This window comes from Halichoeres trimaculatus, unplaced genomic scaffold (assembly GCF_033239565.1).
Source record: "Halichoeres trimaculatus isolate MK-OKI-2021-1 unplaced genomic scaffold, fHalTri1.1 fHalTri1_scaffold_2, whole genome shotgun sequence".
Classification (NCBI taxonomy): domain Eukaryota; kingdom Metazoa; phylum Chordata; class Actinopteri; order Labriformes; family Labridae; genus Halichoeres; species Halichoeres trimaculatus.
The window spans coordinates 17382383-17405626 of NW_027437180.1; the positions used below are offsets into that span (position 1 = coordinate 17382383).

A 23244-nucleotide genomic window follows, 5' to 3' on the forward strand; every position below is an offset into this window, starting at 1 on the left:
GCTGACAGAAACACTTTGATTTTCTATAAACTTGTCATCATAAATAAATCGGTCAAGTCAGATTTGTGTTCATTTCTGCAGAGGAGTGAAGGAATGTGATTGGTGGCAGCCCCTGAAAGTAGCTTCGGAGAAATCTAGTAATTCAACAACGTGCTTCTATCAGAAATCAATCATACAGCCATGCCAACTGCTCTCTGAGGATGTTTACCTTAAACTGGATACAAACACCAGCATAAGTATACTGCTCATAGCTTCAAACTAACCAAACTGCACAGCTTTGAATCCAAACATTTTGGGACATTTATTGATCTGCACTCCCTCAAAAATGGTGATGTTTTTACAAAGATAGCACAGAGATATCTTAACAGACATTTCGGATTTTTTTAGAGTGATCTTCAGTTTTTTTAAAACCAGCTTTTTCCAGTGAACTGTTTCAGGTTAAACCAAGTCTCTGAGATGTCACCCATCTCTTTCTGATACAGAGTTTTGAAGCAAACTCTTGGTAGGAGCCGTACTGGCAGGCTTTGAACCTCCTCACTACCACAGTGTGCCTGCCTGTCAGTCACCTGAGCTGTGTCTCTGATTGGGCAAACTTGCGATCTTAATATCTGCAAAACTGTTTATTTCTGCTGTAAAAACAGCTTCTTTTGGGTTGGTGTGTACATGGTCTAGGAGCCAGCGTCAAGCTTTGCTGCTTGGGTTTAACCTTTATTTTGTCCAAATGAGAGACTGATGGATAACTTTATTCCATCCAGGCTTTATTACTGTGATTCTCTTCTACAAAATGTGACTGTGTGACTGCAAACTGGGAAAAGAAAGTTTGATAACATCACACTGGATTTGATCTCTCTGCATTGGCTTCATGTTGTTTCAGTATTGTTTTAAAGATTTTCTATATGTTTTTTTAAGGTTTTTTCAAGGTCTTCTCAATCTCTTGGGCTATCACACTCCAGTTAGACCATTTCTTGTGGGTCAAACATCCAGCGTCTCGTTGAAGTCCAGAGATGGGGACTTGAAATCAAACGGGATTGAGCTTTTGTGATGGCTGCTCCTGAGCTTTAGCACAGTCTGCTCATCCATGGATGATCTGATGTCACTTGATAATTTCCCATCGCTCCTCAAAGGCCTTCAATTAACGTTGACCTTGTCTCTTCTTATCTATTTTATATCCTTATTGCCTTGAATGTCGTCTGTATTACTCTGGTTATTCTTGAATTATTCCAATTACTTTGCATCGTTAAGCTCATAAGTGAGCCAGTGTTTGTCTTATTGTAGATGTGGCTGCTCCTTGTCCTCACAGGGACAGTATTGGATTGTTTAATTTGTTATTTTATTGTTTCCTCAGTATGCTGGTCAGCAAGTTGTTTTTAAATGTGCTTTATAAACAAATTTGGCTTGACTTGACTTGGTCTCTTTGAAGGTTTTAAATTGGAATCAGTCCTCTTGGGGTCATGAAAGCTTTTTCCAGTTTCATGTCTATCAATCAAGCTGTTGGAATACTAATACTCTACAGCAGGGGACTCTCAAACTTTGACAGACCTCTTTCAGGTATGACATTTTTTTATACCCCATTATCATATCACTGGTTAGCATAATATCAATTCTTTGTGATAATGAATTATGTAGTGCTTTGCAATGATAGAGTTAGGCTACGTTCATACCATACCCCCCAAGCTATGGTTCGTGGACCCCACTTTGAGAATCCCTGCACTACAGAACCACATTCCAGGCACAGCAAACAAACAAACCAAAACAAGGCAGCATAGACAATGATATGCATCTTTATTATTTGATTAAGTATACTGTGTATTTGAGGTGGGGGTGTAAAATTATGAGAATTTTCAGATTTGGAAACTTTCCATAGTAATTTTTAGAAATTAACAAGAATTAACATTAATTCATATCAACTGCATTTACCTGGTGGTATACATACTAAATACTTTGGTTTCTTATAAGCAGACATGCATGCAGACATGTGTAATCTAATATTCTTAAATAACCTTATAAATCAACTTTCTGGGAAATTTTGGAAAGTTTTCCGAACTAAGTCTAAGTGTCATGAATATAGGCAAATAGATTTGTCATAAGCAAACATGAATGCAAATACACCTGATACAACATTTATAAATGACACTCAGTTTTAAAACTGTAGAACTGTGACGGTTTCTTACAGAACAACAAAAAACATAAGTGGTGAAAAATAAAGAATAAAGTCTCCCCCCAGCACTCCAGAAAAAAGGCCCTCTCACAAATGATGGCGATGGTTTCTACTTTCAAAAGATTTGGACTTTATCATCCTCCAGTAGCTGCTGTATTGGCCATCAGCTTCATTGCTACAAAGATTACATTTAAATTGATAACAAAAATGTACAAAAATGAAAATTTCCAAAATTGTCCAGCATTTAAAAAAAAAAAAAAAAAAAACCTAAGTTGACAAAAACAAAATCCTGAAAATTACGAGTATTCCCAAACTAAAATTCCCAAGGACATTTTCAGGAAATATTCCTGAAATTAACTGGAAACTTTTTACATATTTGCAACCCAAATTTGCCTCAAAGCATGGAGAAACCTGAAGAAAGTTTCAAAGAAACTGAAACAACATAACTCTGCATACATAAAACATTTGGGTTCCCTTTAGTGATCACTGATGTACAAATCAAATCATAGCCATAATTAATTAATTACCTTAATTACTGTATTAAGTTTTGTTGAGGTATACCAATTCAATTCCAGCACACACTATGGAAACACCTGACCTGATTAAAATCACAATCAGTAATACCTGCAGGCCCAGTAAGCACAGCTCACACACACTTTGGCGCGTTAACACCCTATGCGTGATTTAATTTATTCTTGATGCTAACATGTGTGAAAGCTTCCACCAAAAGTATTCCTTGATACAAACAGGGTGCAATCCCTGCACCTCCATCCTGACTCTTTTATATGATGCCATGTGTGTTTTATCACAGTATCGTGTGTTTCGACTCAGCGGGAAACAAAAACGCTTACACCAGCAGCTGTCAGATGCTGGGTTAACACATTCTGACAAATGAAAGATCTTGTTTTTTTTTTTCATTTATGAGGCTGGATCCTACTGTGTCACGTCTCATCGTGTAAGCTCACCTGACTTCATTTATAATCCGTGACAGAAATGTGAGAAATCACATTAGCGCTACCTTAATCCAGCTGTTCACACCATCTTGAGCATTAAAAGGTGATTGTGTTGTATCAGGATTAAGCCCACTCTTAAACCAAACATGTGGGTGTGATCAGTATGCTGCTGGTGTAGTGTAACTGTCCGTGGTGCTGAATGACTGAGTGTTCATTAACTGAGAGCCACGGGCAGCTTCTTGAACGCTCCCTTTGGCAAGCTGCACACATCAAACGTTTGGGTAAGCTTTTGATTATGTAGGTCACTGAATTTCTCGGCCAAGATGACTTTGCCTTTCTCTCTTCACCTCTAACTTCCATTTAAAGTTTTTGTAATTCATTCTTCTGATTGTTGAGTGGAGATCAATATCCAGACATGATTGGACCGCAGCCCTGGGAGGCTTACCTTGGCTGGAGGGGGAGACGTGAGCCAGCGTGAACACAAACACCCCCAGGAACCACAGAGACACAGCCATGCTTGGCAAGGAGAGTTCAGACGTCACACCACCAACCGCGTTAGGAGAGCCTGAGGAGGAGGAGGAGGAGGAGGAAGAAAAGAAGGTGTGAGATTGAGAGTGAAGAACTGCACTCTCTCTTTTTGTGCATATCAGTGTGTATTTCCGTGTGAGTGTGATGGATGGTCAACAACACACACTGACAATGAATGAGTGTGCGTGAGAAAGCACAGCAGGGTGGGAGGATGGAATAATAGAGAGACAGACCAAGAGGAAGAGGAGAGGAGATAACAATTGAGCAATGGTTGCAGTGAAAAAAGTCCCTCAATCTGCTGTTACCATGGTGATAGCACAGTGCAGTCTGGGAGAGAGAGGTGTGCTGTGAGAGAGTGGGTATCTGTGCGTGTCCACGGGTGTGAGCGTACGCCTGTGAGTACGTGTTTTAAGTCCATAATTAGCTGGGAGCAACAGTGGCCACTGACCCATAAAAGAGTCTTAATCTTTCTATCCCATTTCTCACACACCCACACACACAAACACACACACACAAATGCATCAAACACACACATACACACACTGACAGGCAGAGCTTAGGCCACTTTCCAGTAATCCTGAATAAATGATGTCGTGGAGCGGATCTCTTCCTCAGCAGGATAACGAGGTAAACAGCTGACTGGAGGTGCAGGTGATCAGAGAGCGACGCAGAAATGTGGGGTTATAAAACACAGGATGCAGACTGTCCAAAAAATAGGGAGGAAAATAAAAATACAGCTCTGTGTTTGATCACAGAGTATTCCTCCTTTATGAGTGTACAGTGCTACATTGATCCTTCTTTCTGGTAAGAACCACAGAAATATGCAGCCATGTCTCCTGATACCAGGGGTGTGTGAAGAAGGTTGGTTGGGGGGGCTGGGTCTCTGTTACAACAAGATAACACATATACTTTTTACTATGAACAGCTATTTCACTTTTCATGTGTATGCACTTATTAAAATGAAATACTTGATCTTTTGTCCAATTTTAATGTTGAAAATGAATTAAACATTGAAACTGTTCACACAGAAGTATGAGGCCCAGGAAGCTCCACTAACACCCATGTTCAAATGCCTCAAACTAGCCAAGCTGGCATTACTTACAACTAGGGATGTCCTGATCAGCATTTTTGCACCCAATACCGATCCTGATAATTTAATATTGAGTATCGGTTGATACCGAGTCCCGGTCTGACTTTTGGGTTGGGAGATAAACTTTGCTGGAGGAGTGAGAGAGTGAAGCAGCACAGTTTTTTTTTTTGTTTGTTTTGTGGGTTGGCAATACTGAATAGTAAAAAACAATAGTCATAGCTTAAAGTTAAAACCTTCTGGATCCCAAACCCGTCGGCGGGATCAAAATACCACTTATTTTTAAATGATTGGCATTTACAAGCCATTTGTACAATCCAAAAACTGAAAACACTGGTGTAATCGTCAGATTCTCGAGTTTCCGAGGGTACTTGAATGTATCACACGCGAAGATGGAAACGTGTCTTAACTTGAGGCATGTCTTTGTACAAGACCAGAGAATGTAATCAATATCGCTGTGAAAATCATGTCTTCTCAGAACATTTGCAGAAAATGACAGGTTTGCTTGCTAAATTTAGTTTTAAAAATATAATTCTACATTTACTACAGCTCTCGGCAAATCCTGAATGGTGGATGTAATACAGCACGCTAAAATCAGAGGCTACCCTGAATGCAACTCTCTGAAGACGTGTGAGACTTCAATTGTAGACACCAACGGGACAACCTCATATTTCCCTTTTTCATAGAAATATTTATTTTGCGACAAACTGGATGATAACTAACTGAACTAAACCATCCATGGCAAGGGATCAATCAAGTGTGCTGCGAGGCTCAGCAGAAACACAGGACAAACTTCTGTTGTCAAACTGAACACACCACCATCACATCCTAGCTTGTTACGGACTGTGCTGTACAGCTTCAGCGGAACAGGATGTTAAAACAAGTGTTTAATCGGAGGGACATACCGAGGATAACTGAGATGAAATAAACCTGCGTCCCACCCTCTTCTATGAGCTTTTTTTGACGCTGTCGTCTTCTCTCTGTGGATATTTATCCGTTCCACTGAAGCTCAGACACAACAGCGGAGCAGCCTTTCCCCGGTAAGTGAACGACCTTGCATGTTGTTTCAGGATGTTTTGGTCGAACTGAACGCCTCTTGAAAAGATCTCAGAGCATACTTTCACTTTCTAATTTGTCATTTTTCCACACACTGAAGCCACGGAGTTGTTTGTGTTAAGCTAACAGACTGTATGGTGGTTGTTTGTTGTCGCCATTTGAGCCGTTTGTCCCTATAGAGTTACCGTAGGGTGCTGTAAAGCCGATGTTGTTGCTGTAATGTGTCTGGTTGTGCACATGTGCTCTGTAATAAAGTTAAGTGTGGCTGCTGTTCTACGTAACTGGACCATATCTTATCATTCTCTCATAACTCTATGACGTTGGGCGCGCTTATAGCGCTTGGTTTTACCAACGCGTTGGCATCAATGTTGGCTTTGTGACAGCTAACGTAAATGATCGATTGAGAGGATCAGCTAGGATTCCCGATCAATACTTCAAAAAATGCCAATATCGCCCCGATCCGATACTAGCGATCGGGATTGGGGCATCCCTACTTACAACAAAAAATGCTGAATCACTTTTTTCTTTTCTTGTACACACTCAACAGGTTGAAAATATTTTTTGTAGCTTGTTTCTTTTAAAGATATTGTAGCTGAGAGTCGTGTGTAGATTTGCAAATAGGGCTTGACTGAGTTGACAGACAGGTGTGATGTCAGGACACCAAAGGTCTGCCTCAAATAAATCTCTCTGCTTGCATCACTGGTTATTAAAAGAGTTGGGCCAGCTCTCAAATATTGTGACCACCATTGTCTGGCTTCATAACATCTCTTTAGAAACCAATGGATGATGTCACTGACACCATGTCCACTAGGGCTAGGACAATATACTATTCTCGGGATTCGATTCTGTTACAATTTTTGGGATGCCGCTTTGATTTAAATTGCAATTCTTCGATTTTTAGTTTGCTTTTTTAACACCAGACCATGTGAAAAAATTAAAAGATGATGATAATGTCTACAGACTGTATAAGGAGTAGGGATGCACGATATTATCGGCACAATATCGGTATCGGCTGATAAAAGCTTAAAAACACGTTTATCGGTATCGGCAGATATGAAAATTTCTGCCGATATGCACAGCCGATAAGGTGCTATTCAGTTAAGGTTATTATTTTTTTCCATCTGAAAAATAAGCTCCTTAAATAAAATGTAGCACTTCATTTATTTGCACTGCAGAGCTCTGTGTCTGTCACCAGGTTGTTACAGTAGCTCTACAATTATCAAATGCAACTTGGTTATGATTAAAAATGCATTGTACATTTAAAGTTCATGTGACCTAAAGAAATTATCTTTCTGTATTTCAATACTGAATGTCTTGAGTTTGAAAAAATAATAAATTTCTTATTTATGATAAAATCAAATGTTTTTCGTCTTGTTTTATGTGTGTTTCTTAAACAAATAAGACCGTCACAATTAGAGTAACATAAAAATTCCAGTACAGGATAGACTAAGCTTTCTTTACAGTGAAAAAAACAAACAAACTTATGATTATCGGTATCGGTATCGGTATCGGTCAAAAGGGGTTTCGATATATCGGCATATCGGATATCGGGAAAAATCCAATATTGTGCATCCCTAATAAGGAGCCATATTTCCCCCATAAAACACATCATGCACATCACGTAAGTCAGAGAGCAACACTTTACCCTCTGTTGGAGAAAAGTGGTAACTTTTTTCCAATCCAGTTTTTAAAGAAAGATTGAAATGAAGAATTTGAAGTTTTAAAAAAATAAACTGTTTTTGACAAAGAATCTTTTTTTTGATACTGTCAAACAATAAAATCCTGATACATCGATTTTGGATTTTTTCTCCCACCCCCAATGTCCATGCTTGCCATAGGCTGCTTGTAATTGTCTTGGCAGTTTAGTGCAGCAAATCTTGTTTTCATCATTTTGTGTCCAACAAGAATCCCTGAAGATCTATGCTTCACATTCCATTTTGGTTCTTCCATCTTAAGACATTATACATCCAGAGATGTTAAATCTAATTCTTTGTGTGTGTGTTTGTGTGTGTGTGTGTGTGTGTGTGTGTGTGTGTGTGTGTGTGTAGTCCAAATTGTGCCGTCTCTTTCAAAAGTCAAGTCAAAGACTCACCTCAAACATACAACAGAAATATATAATGACCACACAGCTTGAATCTATCTCCTCTCTTAGGTACAGTCATAAAAGAAATTTGCCTTGTGTATAAAAGCTTAGCATAGAGAATATATCTGTAACAAAATCACTTCAGACATAGGACTGCAGACTTTGAGCAGAAAAGATATATGACTTCTTCATAAGAGCACAAAAAAAATGTGACTTCACAAATGGGCACAACAGAAATACGACTCGATTTTCAAATGCACAAAGTGCCTCCTGGGGTGCTGGCATTACAGAAATCAGAACCCTCAAGAGACACAAGGCAAGTTTGTCTCATTAATAAGGAATGCAACAGAAATTAGTCTCTTGTTAGAAAATTTTTTTATGTGTTTTACCCTCACCTTGTTTCCTGGTGTTATGATGATGAGAGTGGACAAAAGGCGACTCAGTTTCCAAATTGATCCTGAGATTGATTAATTACAAGTTGAAAAATGTGCAACAGATCTGTGGTTCTTAATACCTGTCCCTCAGGTCTCCTAGGTACAAAGAACAATCTAATCTTTCCCTTGAACCAATAAATATATGATGGCCCCGCCTAGTTTAGACATATCATATCCTAGTCTAAGACGTCCTCTGGTTTGCGTCACATATCTGCTTCTGAGCTCGTCGTTATTCTTCTTACAGGACACAGCAACATCGATATGTCTCCTGCAAAGGAAATGTTTTTTTGACAGATACTTGCAGCGCATGCACTCATGACCTTTGTAAAGATAAACCTTTAAGTTCCTCTATTCTGTGTCTGTGTTTCTTGAAACCACAGTTGAACTTCCTGTTTTTCATCTACATCTGCAACCCACGCTCACTTATGTTAAAACTGAAAGCACATCATTTATCTGAAAAACACACACAAACACACAAGATTTCTTTTCTGTCACAGCTCTCAGCTAAATTCCTCATATTAAGACTTTTATTTCTTTTTATTTCTGGGTGATCTGTAGTCTCTCAGGAGCTTAAAACCATCTATAAAGAGACTTGTTAATTCATGACCGCATATGAGCACATTTTAATAATATTCAAGCAAAGCACATATACACAAGCTAAATATTCTAATACTCTTTAAGAAAAAAAAAATACAACAAAAATATGATTAAATTACAGAGAGATATATGGGGTTATACGAGATAACATCTGTCTCCTCATACAAGAGCACAACACAAATTTTCCCCCCGTGATAAGAACACAAAATGTACAATTTTTGCTTTTATTTTTACATATGATGGGAGTGCAAATCAGGGACAGTTAATGTGGCGAGTAGAAAGAGTGTAAAAACATGCAGCAAAGGGTCAAAGCCAGGAGTAGAAGAGCTACAGTTATGAGAAGTGTAGCCTCAGTTCACAGCAAGTGCACTCCCACTGCAAAGCGAGACAGTTATCCCAATAATGTAATCTTTAAAGAGGGAGTATCGTGAATCCTCATATTTTAAATATGATCAGGTGGAGAAACCATACTACACGTATAGATTTTCAAACCTCTACAAATGTTTTAGAAATCCCTGAATCTGTCTATAAATTGCTGAAAACAGTCGGTTCTGAAAACAGCACGAGATCTTGATGAGACTTGCTGAAATGATGAGGTCACTGCATAAGGGAGGGGGTCTGTGGAGCAGGGAGCCTTAAAGAGACAGCAGATAAGACGAGGTGTTTCAGACAGAGCCTGAAATATGTTTTTTCTTCATAACACCAGTGTGAGGAAAGAAAGGGATTTGTTTTAGCTGTTAATCATGTAAAGCTACTAATGGGGTACCAGAGGGACAGTATGAAGTCTAAAAAAATAAATAGTACTTCCTCTCTGATAGAGGAGTGAAAGATTTATGATGCCTCGGGAAACACGCAACTAAAATGTGAGTCATTGCAAAGACTACAAAAAATATGAATCCAGGAAAGAATATTTCTTAAAAATAAATCCAAATAAAAAAGAGTCTTTAATTAGGATCCTTCAGAGATATGACTATAGTCTCCGTCCTCTGCAGACTGAACCCTGGTCCCTGAACAGAAGGCAGAACTGAGGCTGAACAGCATCATTTCATTACATTACATCTCCTGCTCTCCTGCAAATCATCCCAATCTGCTGCTCCAGAGTGTACACAGCATGATGTGTGTGTTGGTGTGTCAGTCTGTCTGTCAGGGTGCATGTGTGTGTGTGTGTATGTGTACAAACACATATGTGTGCTTGCGTGTGTTTATTTGAGACTTCCTTTTCTCTCCGTCTTCTTGTTAGGTAATGATGGCAGACAGATTTAGGTCAGTCCTCAACAAATGTCCAACATGCTTTCAAAGACTTGCGCTCAGGCTTGTACAGGGCCCACTCACACGCACACACACATGCACATGAGCATATATACACACACACATGCACGCACATCCATAAGACAGAGAGGGGAGACTTTTGCTTTCTTTTAAGTCTACTGGACCAACAAGACTGTAATAAAAGCCCCAGGACCAGCGAATCATTCACACTCACACATATGCACACACACACTCACACTAAACATAGCACATAAAAGAGTCAACAGAATGAGAACCTCTCTGTTTTTCATCACATACACACACTGACACACACGCACACAATGTGTCTCATCTCATCCAAAACCCTTATGGCAGCATGTTCTTTTGCTTGCCCCCTATTGCCCCCTCTCTCCGTCTCTCTCCGTCCAACACACAAATACATGCACACACACACACATGCACACACCCTTAAGTGTTGATGCAGAGTAAGTAGAGCAAGGACACTGATGGGCCTTGACAAAGCCACACACCCGGTCCCCCTGTTTGCAGCACCATGCTCCCTGCGTACAACCAAAATCCAGCCCCGGGCCAGCGCTCGGCCTACTTGGAGGAGCTGCAGCCGCTAAGTGAGAGTGTGTGAGTAGAGACCCTGGAGTGAAATACTTTACACACACACATGCATTAATGTATGTGCATACACAGCACCATGTGCTCTTACAGTGTGCAAAGAAAAGCTGCCTTAATCTGCATGCATCTAACAGAATTAACAGTGACTTATTAGATGATTTATGAGTAATTATTTGTAAAGTCCCCTGACAAACAGGCTTTCCCTTTCAGTTCTTTTAAGTAGCTTTAGGGCTGTTAAAAGTCCTCCTGGGAGTGGAGGGCTAAATAAGGCTAAACTCAGCCTGACATATTTGTTATCTCGTAATCGTAGAGATCTCTGCACAGTTACATGGATTTGAACTCTGTTTGGCTCCAAAATATGAGCTGGAAATGATACACCAGTGAGCTTTTAGGAGTGAATGATTTATAAAGCTGCTAGGAAGACACTTGTTTTATCTTCTTAATCTCCCCCTCACTGTAACCATGTTATCACTCTTCTATATGACTGTCACTTTTTCTTTCATGCAAAGAAAGTGTGCTGAATTGAGTCAAATATCAAGCAAAATTTGTAAATATTGGCAGACTCCAGCTTGAGAAGATTGAGTGTTCTGCTATTTTTCTGATGTAAATTTAATATGTTTGCTTTTACGGCAGATGGTAGGAAAAAAATAAATTAAAAAGGATTAATTCATCTGAATGCTTTGGGAATTTGAAATGACTTTTTGAAAGATTTTTTACATTTGGAGAGGAAAAAAATCTTAACCGATTTATCAAACTAATAAGCCAACAATCAAAAATAAAAGCAATCTTTGCTTGCAGGCCTAATTGGTGGAGATGTCAAACGTAAGTCTGCCAAAATGCTCCTGTGTGGTTTGGCTGCTCAGATATTTGAGCAATAAATAAAAAAGAAAGTGGACTGCCTCGCTGCAGCGGGAGGCAAATGACACCTGAAAGCCATTAAAGTCAGTCTGTTGGAAATCATTCAAACTGATGTGAAATCGAGTCAGGTACAAAGATTCACACTGTTAGAGGTGGAGACAATAAAATCAACAGATCGAGAGAGAGAGAGAGAGAGAGACACACACACACACACACACACACACACACACACACACACACACACACACACATATACACACAGGGAGCAAAACCTCCCCTTCCGCTGGTCAGAGAGCGATCAGTGCCTGAGGCTAGATAGCTATGAAGCACAAAGTGACAAAACAGCCTTGTAGCGTTAGGTTCCTAATGGAAGATCGTGTATGTGTGTGTGTGTGTGTGTGTGTGTGTGTGTGTGTGTGTGAGAGAGAGAGAGAGAGAGAGAACGATGGAGACAGAGAGTAATCAAGAGCTGAGGACGAGATGGAGGGATTGGACTCCTGACAGCACAGCGAGAGCAGACACTTTATTGGCTGAAACACCTCAGTAATAACACCACTGTGGATGATATTTTCAGCTTAAAAAAATAATTTTAAAACACACTCCACAGTGCCCTCTCTGACCGGCCAGCACATTGACCTCTGCAGCTCCCACAGGGCTGAGGCCTACACACCACAGTCAAAGCCACTTACAGGGTTTTAGTGCCTGTATGTTTGTCTGGTCGATGCTGGACTCAGGGGAGTGGAGGTGTCGCCCTCTGTCAATCACTCTCTTGTTGCAGGCAGAAACACAGGAGACACTCAGGGTCAAGTTCAGAGCAGAGTGTTGGATGATCCTGAGAGCACTGCGGTTTATAATGTAAGAGGGAAATGGGAGTAAATTGCTTCCAGATATACCCGTATCATTTTTAAATGTCATTTTCAAAGTCATCCATTGCTGGAGGGATGATAACATGCGATTTATGTTAAATATATGGGCGGCTGGACAAGCCAAAAGCCCTGTCAGGTCTGCCATGTTATTCCACTTGTGTATTTCTGCCCTTAATGAGGCAGACAGGGACGGTTTGTGAGAAGACTTTAGCGTGAGAAGTTATTGGATTTTCTTTCAGCTAAAGAGCTGAGCTTCTTTTAAAGACTGCTGGAAGGTTGATTAAACATTGATAAGTTTCCTCACATATTTATCAGGATCGTAATCCTGCCCTCAGCACTCTCACTGTGCTAAAAGCTCACCTGTCTTAGTGCCCCATAAGCACTTTGTCAGAGTATGAGGATCTCATCAGGAAGAGTGTGTCTTCTTTCAACCTGATCCCCAAACAAGAGAAAGTATGACCGTCTGAATCTGAGACCTGAAAGCCTCTGAGTTTTGAGAAGTCTGTCATAGAAGAATGGTTTGACATGAAAGACTGCGTATGTTCAAAGATTCTGTTTCCATTAGTGCTTTTTCAATGTTTATGTGAAAAATGTCCGTCTCCACACCAACAAAGGAAATATAGGTCTTAAAATGACGCTGGCCTCTACCAACCCACAAGACCTTATCTTTACTAGAGTCTGATGATGAAAAAATTATTTCAAAAATCCATCCTTCCCATAAAGAGTTTGGTTATTGATGGTTGGATCTGAGGGGATGAGCTCTAGAAGTGTTTGGTTGTGTTGTTAATGTTTTGGGTGTTCCATATAAATGACTAATATGTCGCATCTTTTGGAGGAATACCTCGAAGTACTCCTCCAGGATCAATCAAATATCTGTATTATCAAAGACTCTGACTATGAAACATCATATCAAGCATATTTTTACAGTGCCAAAAGACCAACATGTGCAGGTTTAACCTGTAAAATCTCTTGATTGATATCGATTTTTAGAAAGTGGTAAGAAACAACACATACTTTTAAATGATACTACACTCTTCTAGCATCTCAAGGAGAAAGGAATTGGTAAACGTGTCAGGAAAATATTTTGGCGAACAGTCTTAAAGTTGTGGAACTCTTTGGTCTCAACTTGATGTCTTGTTTTTGGTGCATCAATGTATTAAGTGATTTAATTTTGAGGATGTAGTTAAATGCTTTTTCATAATGAAATCTACATTGGCTTCCGCATGGTTTATTTATTTAAATTTTAAAAATAAAGGAAGCCCCATATTCCAATGCACTTAACGCTCTACAGAACTATACACAGAAAATCATGTTTCACACATTACAATTCACGTTTGACCTCTGTCCATAGAAGTCGTTGAAGTCTGATCGTATTTTTGTGTTGAATGAAGGACGTAACCTATGTCTGTGAAGTCCCCAAACCTTCACAGAAGGCAACACAAGTTGCTGCTGGGTGGTATCGTGTTCTAAGTATTTACAACATTTCCAGAACTGTTATATATCAGCCATACTTCATTTCCTCTGACATTTTTTCTGTATCCTCTTTTGTAGTAGTAGTTGTTTAATGCACAGCAACATATATCAGCTTTGTTATATCATAACACACTCAAAATGGCTGTGACAGTCTGTATAAAGAGTGGACAGCGTGGCTCCGACATTTACCATTGTACAGTTTTGAAGCCAAAATACCTCCGTCACAGGCGCTAACATTGTAGCAGTCGTGGAGCCAGAGTCTGCTAAGTAGAGACTGTGAGGGATTCTGGGAGAATCTGAGTGGAGCTGGGTGACAAAAATAATTTTTTTTCTTTCGAGAGTCTAATCACTTCTTGACTCTACCTCCCGAAATATTTTACAATCCCCCCCAAAAAATACACAAGGACGGCAGCTGTCAATAGTTGTTAAATGTTAGGTAAAACCTTGTTTTTAACCTCGTACAAACAAAACGTTTCAGAACAAAAAAAAGGATTCGAATACAAGGCAGCCAAATATTATCTTCAAATCACCACAACAATCGGACGTGAGAAACATTTCTACGAGGAGTATTAATTTTTCAAAGTTTGACCACAGCCCATCTGGAATGGCTGGAAAGCTAGATTTTTTAACCTATACTGCAGCCAGCCACCAAGGGGCCAAGCAAGAGGACGTCCATTTTTTTTACAGTCTATGGTGACTACAGACATAGTATAATAAACATACAGATAACACTGTCCTTATAGGATGTCCACATCAACGCAGGGGTATGTAGTGCTCATGAGTGTGCCAGCCACTCCCACATGAAGTCAATGCACAAATATAATCCAGTTTTTGCTCCGTAGACTTCTTGACTGTTTTGTCTCTCATTAAACTGATCTCTTATTTAAATGAGCCAACTAAGCTGGTATAACTCACAGCAAACTAAAAATTCCCACTGATGGTGAAGAAACATGAGGTAAACAGGAGTGCATGAACCAGTGCAGCACCTGGTGAAATTTCTGCCTCATCACTGTCAGAGTCTGTGACATTTCCTTTTCCATGTGTCAGTCTTCAAACGCGAGTGTAACCCGAGCAAAGAACTGTCAAGATTTTCTTTAAGGCACCTTCTCCAGAGCAGTGTCTCTCTGTCACAGCCTCCAGTGTTTGAGTCTTTAACCTCTCCCTCCTTATCCCCTTTGTTTTCTCTCTCTGTTTCTCTGAAGTAAACTAACCATTGTTAAATTAACCAGACTTCTTTCACCTCAGTTAGTAGTTTGTGGAGTCGTCTGTGGCGGGCAACAATGAACATTTAGTGTGATGGTGTCTTTCCAATGTTTCTCAACTTGGAGCTCAAATACAAAATCATTAAATAACTGAGAAATGTGTCCTGTGTTAGACATCTCAGTTTCTCCAGACACTCTGTTTTGACAGTAAATTGAATCAATTTATTATTTGTGTTAGTTTTTCATCATTATTTTTCTTATTATGAGAAATTCAATTATCATGAGGAAATGGGGTATTCTCCTTATTTCAGCTTCATTTACCCCCTAATTAATCTATGACATTTTCACTTCCCTACATCTTCAAATTAATCTGGCCATCGGGCGTGTCTTTAGCTGCACCAGGCTACAGTCTGCTTTAGAGAAATAAAGGCCATGTGTGTATTTTTACATAAATGTGATTATAGTTCATCATGGTTGATGACTGTTTAAAATAACAACAGATATCCCTTTGTGGTTGTTTCACTTAAGAAACATAAAGTACACATCACTGTCTGAGATAAATACAGAAAAAAGCAACAGAAGCTTTTTTAGTCTCTTTTAATGACCACACAGGCGTGCAAGTATTGTGCTGCTGTTAAACATATTTTTGAAAGGTGATTCATCCTCTTTTAAAATAGCACTTTGTGTTACGGTGACTAACCCTGACACACAGCTCGTAGTATCCACAATAAAACAGCGGGGAAACGCTGCTGTAAAGGTCAAAGAGATGCTGCTGTTCCTGGAAAATGTGAATTCCAATATGTGAAGTGAAGCAAATGTCTTGGGGATGATTTATTATTTATAATGGACTGCTAATGTTACACATGACACATGTAACATTTATCCAACATACGACCTGTGTGATGCTGCCTAAATACACACTGTCATGGAGTGTGTGTGGATGTAACACAGGTAAAAGGTTCAAACGTGAGAATTTTCCGGGTAAATTAATGAACTATTCCCCCTTATGGGGAAAATGTTTTCAGTACAGTTATTTTAAAAACTTTAAAATGCATTAGGTGAATGTGCAGCGGTGCACGTCAGATGTAATTTCCAACCTAAATTGCTGCCACAGTGTTAAATGTGATACAAACGCAGAGCAGCAAAGCTTTATGGCATATTTAAGACAAAAACCAGGCTGACACATCTGCCGTCTCTCGTCACGTTTTTCCTTTACAGCCTCTCTTTGTTCAACATGATGTGTGTGTCAGCAGAACCTGTTACTATTACATGAGCTGTTTCAACATGTCAGGGAAAAGGAGAAAAAAAAACTCAGGGATGCAGAGCTTGGTTTTGTTCTGGAAAATTCACAATATGTGCTCCGGGGATGGTCGGCTGAGGTGTGAGAGAGCAGGGCTGAGTGCATCCAGCAGCTTTTGTTTGGAGGAAGCAGAACAGGGCAGAGCTGGATAATGGGCTCGAGCAGTATGGTGATGTGAAGGTGCTGCGGTTGACACTTTGGTTTCATTTTGGAGAAAATGCATCTGTTGATGGTGGGTTCTAAAAAATCCAGTTCTTATTCATGAGGTGAATGTAATTTCATGTGATATCCAATCCAAAATCTTGTGATTTTCATGTGACGCTGCTGTGTCTGATGTGAGTCGGCCTAAAAAATACACGCACAGATAACAGAGGCCTACTGACTCAGTGTGTCTGACTGATGCATACAGACATGAGCATGACCTGAGTGAGGTGGTCCAATGAAAATCAGATGAAAATGTTTCTTTTTACAAGTTGAATGACCAGAAAGTCATCCCAGCTGTGTGCGTTTGTGTGTGAACGGCTTAAGCAAATCACTGCTTTATTTCTCATCAGTGGTTGATGTAAATGATCCCTACATGGAAACAAGCTCGGGTGCAAATGCTTCTTTTTTTTGTTCATACCTAATATACACGGTGCAAGCAACAACACACACTCATGCTCACACACACACACACACACACACACACACACACACACACACACACACACACACACACACGCAAGGTGAGTCACCTTCTTTAAATGAGAGTTCAAACATTTTGTATTCAAATGAAGTCAGCTCATCACGTTTTTCCTCCTACATGACATTTTGTATGCTGTTAGTATGACACACATGACTAACACATAATCAATAACACACACACACACACACACACACACACACACACACACACACACACACACACACACACACACACACACACACACACACACACACACACACACACACTCAAGGTTATAAATGTATCAGAAAAGCAGGAGTCCTTCCTCTCTTCCTCCTCTCCCATTCATCTCTTCTCCTCTGCCTCTCCCTCTCCTCCCTCTGCCTCCTGGCCTCCTACTCCTCCTCCTCCTCCTCTCACCCCCTCCTGGAAATATTGACCCTCTCTATTTCTCCCCTTGTTCCAATCAACAGAACAAACCTGCAAACACTCAACCAAAACCTGCATTTAGAGCCCGTTGAACTGTTTATGAGTCTCACTGCAGCACAGCAAACACTGCAATGAAGATGTGTGTGTGTGTGTGTGTGTGTGTGTGTGTGTGTGTGTGTGTGTGTGTGTGTGTGTGTGTGTGTGTGTGTGTGTGTGTGTGTGTGTGTGTGTGTGTGACAATCAACATAACTCAGCCCCTCTCCTGTGAAAGACCCCTGATGTGGGCCAGCGTGGGACCCTCCAGAGTGATTATGCCGTTTTTCTCCCTGCATGCTCTCCTTTGAGGCCCAGAGGAGGCTCGTCACATGCCCATGAATATTTCAGGGCGCTCTCCTACACTACTGACCCAGCTCTTAATGGCAGCCAGAGGTAAAAGGCCCGGGCAGCAACAGCAGCACATCAGATCCCTGTCTCACAGCGATCAAATGGCCCCTGACAGCAGCAGCAAAGGAGCAGGGCACCTTTCAGAGAGAGACAGAGCGAGAGGGAGAGACAGAGAGAGGAGGGGCGGGGTGCATCCCCATAGCCTATATCCATATCTTACCGTCAATCCTCCGCTTTCCCTCCTCCTCGTCCTCCTCCTCCTCACTGCGTCTCCCGCATCCCGTCTCTCTGCGCCCTCGCGCACCTACTGTACTCTCCTCCCTTTCTCCCTCTCCTCTCCGCCCGATGCATTAAAAAAAGATATATTCAATGTGATAATTCTGCTGAGCTATTCGCCAGTCATTAGTGTCCAATAACAACTAACAGGGCGTCCTCCTCCGCCTCCACCTCCTTCTCCTGTGATCAGGTCTCTGCTCGGCCGGACCTCACACCCTCCCTCCGTCCTGTCGAGGCTCGATGTCTCCCCCGCTGTGCTGTGTGTGTGACTGTGCGTCACGTCGGGATCATAATTCCCACGGGTTTCATGCCCAGAGATGGTGCGGGCTGCAGGCCTTATACAGCTCCGATGGGTGAATGAATGAAGGGGGAAAAACACAGGATCACAGGCGAAAACAATAATTAGGCGCAAATTAACGCGTCGACTCGCGCTGCTCCGCCTCGCTCCGTCGATTTTTACAGCTCATCAAGCCCGGTCAACGTTTGTCATCACTGATCAGACGCTCTCCATGTTACATCCTTGCCTATTTCGGAAAATAGCGTCGACGTGAGTACAGCAGCTTTTCGTATCCTTGAGGAATCGTGATGAGGCGCAGCAGCACATCAGGACGGACATTGGCATGGATCGGGGGGGTTAGATCTAAAAAAATGTAGAGGACGCTTTCAAAATGATGCTGCGCCAATAAAATAAAAAGACAACAGCTGGACGAGCAGGAGATGTAAGGTTTTTCGCTCCTGGCCTCGCCTTGCATCCGTCCTGCTCTCCTCTTCTTCCTCTGGCGCTCTCTCTTTCACTCTCATCCGCTGCTCCGCTTGTTGCGCGTTCTGCACTCGGGAGCGCGCAAAGTGCGTGTGCTGTCGTGTGTGAGTTTCAGCGTGCACGTGTGTACGTGTGCAGAGACAAGAGAGAGGCAGGGATAGAGGGGGCTTCGACTATATTATAAAGGTTTTCTCTGAGTGAGCAACAATAAGGTGCTGTGCAGGCAAAAGGAGGGGATATGGAATAAACAGCTTCATGTTTATGGAGGCTTCAGTGTCCTTTACGAGCAGCCCGGTGTAGGTTCAGCTTTTATGGGAGTTATCGTGTGCAGCAAAGACATGCAGTATTTTTCCACCAACTTTCATATGGTCTTTGTTGAGCTCTAAGTGTTACCTTTTGTGAATACTTCCACAATCCTTCCCATCAAACAGTCACACCTTGGAGACACCTGATGACACTCTGCTTTCATCATCTGTCTCTGCTGTGAATTTTACCCCATCTGCTCCAACCATTACTGCCATTACTCCTGTAATGCAAAAAGAGCACTTCACTGCTTCTCCTATTTGCATTTGAGGAGTAATGGCAGCATTAAAGCTCAGGTCAGTCAGAGGAAAGCAGGAGGAAGAAAACCTTCTAGTCTTTGGAGAGCTCAGGAAATGATGCAAGAGGAGATCAAATAAACCCCCATCCATGCAGTTTACATGTGCAAGGAAGTGTGCAAAGGCTAAACAGCCGTTAGTGTGAAAGGAGGAGGAAAGCACTGATTATGGAGAAAAAAAGGCAGTTCCTCCATAATTTCACTTGACTCCCTCTGAATGGCTCTGATTGCTTCTTGTGCAGCCTGTAAAGCAGAGCCAGACTTCATAAACACTCAAAGCACAACAGTCACTAACAAAATTATTTTAATGATGCTGAATAATTCATTGATTTTGGATTATGCATGCGTGTGTTTTGATTGGATGGTACAAATTGTCATGTAAAAGAAAAAAACATTGCAGTACAGAGCTGCGTGTCTTTGGAAATGGGAAAATGGTTTCAAATAATCTCCTGGGCGTCATAAAACAAGCCATAATGGCAAAGACTTGGCTCAGACCTAAGCTTGGCTTGACTCTATACTTGGCAGCGTTCAAAGCTAATACTACGCTGAGGTCAGCATCGGTTGGCAGCATCCAGTGTTCCTTTAGAGAGTGTTTTACATTCTTTTTTATGGGTTGTTGGCATATCTGCACTCCCTTATACCAGAGGTAGAGGTGTTTTCATACTATTTTTTCTTCCTGATACCTACAAGCAAACCTAGATTTTGGAATATGGTCAATTAGAGCTCCAGATTTGATGGCAGGTGCGGCCGATCAGATGTTTTTCTGGACCTATGCCACCCAGGTCACCTTTCTGGGTAAGCCCCATGCCAGAGAGGAACGCTGATCAACAATGATTGACTTGATTTTGGTTGTTCATCATTCATCTGAAAGCAGCCTGAAAGCTACTTTGAGGCTAGTTAGTTGTGACATGAGATCAGCTTATTTACAGGAATACTTGTTGATACCCAGTGCATTACTTTAGGCTTTATCAGAGGCTGTTGCCAGAGCTGCTAAACCAGTCACAGTACCAGTCTGAGCATTGCTGCAGAAAGGGTTTTAGGGGTTCGTAGCACACTTGTTTACCATCAAAAAGGAGCTCCTCCTTCATTTCTGCCTGCCTCCTCATCCCCTTCTCCCCCTCTCCCCCACTTCTCCTTTTTCTTTTTCCTCCTGTCACTCTCCACCTTGTATTTTACTCTCCTCACTGGGTCCCGCAGCCTGCACATAGACTTCTGCCCCAAGTCCTCGTTGATCATGAAGTTCCTGTCGATGAGCTCTGCAGCTTCCTGCCAGTTGCGGTAGCAGTCTGGGCCGAGGCAGATAATCTCCTCCACTGCATTGGGGACAAGGATGGAGCAGTCAGGACGCAGCACCAGCACTGTGGGCAGCTCCTCCACATTAAACATGGCCTCCAGCTCCCTGTGGACACACACACACACACAAACACACTGGCACTGGGCTAATGGATTTATACAGATAGATATACTTACATTGCAATCATCCTCCAGCAGGTTGTGCACACAACTAGCTGGTTGGTCCCACTCACCTCCTGTAGGGGTCCTCGTAGGCCAGGAACAGGCTCCTTTTGGGCAGCTGTTTGAGGAAGCTCTCCTGCTGTTCCTCTGAGTGGTCCAAGCTGTTGGATGGAAGAACAAAAGATTGCTGAGAGATACGGGATAGCACAGAGTGTTCAGAGGTGACAAATATCTTGTTCTGGGAAATAAATCAACTTTGTGAGTGCAGCAGTGGATATATTCTCTCCATCTATTGCTGTCTCTTGACATTAAAAGTCATCCTTTCCCACTTATATTGTTTTTTTTTTTTTCAGATTAAGAACCAGCTTATGATTTATTTTTTGTTGGTCTACTTCAGAGCTGGTATTTTGTGTTTATCATAAGCACCTGCTGCTGGACTGACAGCAAATGTTAGCATTCTTCTAACTTGCTTACCTGCAGGTAAATTACAAATTTATCATTCTGTCAGCATAATGAATGCATATTTTGGCTCTCAGCTATGTAATTATTCATAAGAAAGTTTGCTAATGATAGCTTCCAACTGCAGCTGTGTAAGCAATCATGGTGTTTCAACCATAGACTGTATAAGATATAGAGGTTGTGTCCATGACATCACCCATTTGTTGCTGATAAAACGTTTTGAAGCCAATCCCCGATGGTGATAATATTAGAAATGTTGAACTCGAGCTGTTGCTTTATCCCAAATGAGATACTTCCATTAGTTCACTTATATGACGCACACTGCATACACTGTGTACTGCTTGCCAGCACAGTGTGCTAAGTTTTACGAGTAGTCGTACTATTGTCTAAATTCAAACACTGCTGCTTCACACCTTCCGGAAATGATGATTCTTTCACAACCATTCACACGTTTTTTTCAACTGCTTGACAGTTTATTAATTAAAACCATCATCTGTTGCTTGATCCATTACCACCCTTTTTGCTACATAGTCAAGATGGTGACCATGAAGGGTGAGTAGTGTCCAGCATTTTACACACAACTTTTTGAATGGCCGAGAAATCAAAGTGTACTATGATTTCCGTACTGTCAGTATGAAAACGCGCGTACACAGACATAGCTCAGCTTTGTTTGAGTTAGAATGAGGTAAATAGGCTGGCGTTTAGCCAATGTGTAGTCTGCTACATAGTACTCTCCTGTCAGTCAAGTCAGTCACGACATCACAAGGTAAAACTTATAAGTTAAATAGCTTTTAAAAAAAAACTGAACAAAAGTGTTTTGTTTTTTTTCAGGTTGTGAACATGATTATTATTGCTGTAAAAATGCTTTCCAGTGTTCTGTTGCCAGCCTCGAGTGGACTCTAGAGGGACTGGACTAAAGCCTGGTTTCCACCAAGCAGTTCAGTTATTATTAGCATTTCTACACGGGCTCGATATTTGTCATCACTGATCAGACGCTTGGTTTCTGTTTGAAATATGTCCACTAATTTTTTTTTTTTTCCTGCATGGTTAAACAGCAGCTAATGTTAGCATTCAAACACTAACTGACTAATGTCACTGTTAGCTTAAATGTGGCTAAAAGCAAATATCTTTTTTTTCTCTGTGTAGCCAACATGACAAGCAGAAAAGGCTAAACTTTAAGTCTACAATGGGTTCGCCTAAAAGATGGTTGTCTAGCTGTTAAGTAGGCTAGCTAATGGGTAATTAGCATATTAGCCTGCAAAATAAAATTTCCAGTATCCCTTGGTGTATTTTGTCATAATGCAACTTACAACCTTTTACATATCCCACATTACAGCATTAATCAAACCAATCTAACCCTGACATCAAGGATGTTTTTTAGCACATTAACACCAAGTTTTAAATCAAGTTGTTGTTGCAATCAAGAAGATCAGTTTTGAGTTTGGAGACCCAATTTGCTGCATGACTACGACGCCTGAATACACATCTGTATGCGTGTGTGTGTGTGCTGTACCTGATGTAGAGGAGAACAAGCTGAGCAGAGCGATCTACATAAAACTCATCCGTCAATCTTTTGAAGAAGTCTGAGAGCGTGGGCGCAAACTGCTGGCAGCTCTGACACGCAGCAGATGCAAAGAAAAGCATCAGTATGCGATTCTGCAGGCGCGTGATGATCTCACGCTCTGTGTCCAACTCATCCTGGTCTCTGTTGTTCTTCAGCAGGATCCGGTCCATGAACAGGTCCACCAT

The 23244-nt window shown here is 41.2% G+C and overlaps 2 protein-coding genes across 6 annotated transcripts in view; both read right to left on the minus strand.

The window, feature by feature from the left end:
* The window catches only part of LOC141800695 (adhesion G protein-coupled receptor L1), a 40010-nt gene extending 20958 nt beyond the window's left edge, over window positions 1-19052 (minus strand). For 4 of the 5 annotated variants that reach the window (XM_074683436.1, XM_074683446.1, XM_074683426.1 and 1 more), the window contains exons 1-2: window positions 18168-19052; window positions 3557-3676 (exon numbers count right to left, since the gene is read on the minus strand). In XM_074683436.1, coding sequence (XP_074539537.1) covers window positions 3557-3626 — 70 coding nt within the window. In that variant the 5' untranslated portion in view covers window positions 3627-3676; window positions 18168-19052. Of the gene's footprint in view, window positions 1-3556; window positions 3677-8260; window positions 8405-18167 lie in introns of those variants that run through there. The other variant, XM_074683416.1, reaches the window with a different exon arrangement.
* A 1594-nt stretch (window positions 19053-20646) lies between these two features.
* Window positions 20647-23244, minus strand: nxnl1 (nucleoredoxin like 1). The gene is made up of 3 exons (XM_074682456.1): window positions 23009-23244; window positions 21108-21197; window positions 20647-20980 (listed from the first exon to the last, which is right to left on the minus strand). The coding sequence occupies exons 1-3, from the start codon at window positions 23242-23244 to the stop codon at window positions 20647-20649; spliced, it is 660 nt and encodes a 219-aa protein (XP_074538557.1).

Bases quoted from the DNA above. Each gene is read 5' to 3' on its own strand.
- nxnl1 (XM_074682456.1), bottom strand. From the start codon at position 23,244: ATGGTGGACCTGTTCATGGACCGGATCCTGCTGAAGAACAACAGAGAC. The intron at 21,198-23,008 runs GTACAGCACACA...TCCATCCAACAG, and splicing joins CTTGTTCTCCTCTACATCAG to CTTGGACCACTCAGAGGAAC. The intron at 20,981-21,107 runs GTGAGTGGGACC...GTGTGTCCACAG, and splicing joins TACGAGGACCCCTACAGGAG to GGAGCTGGAGGCCATGTTTA.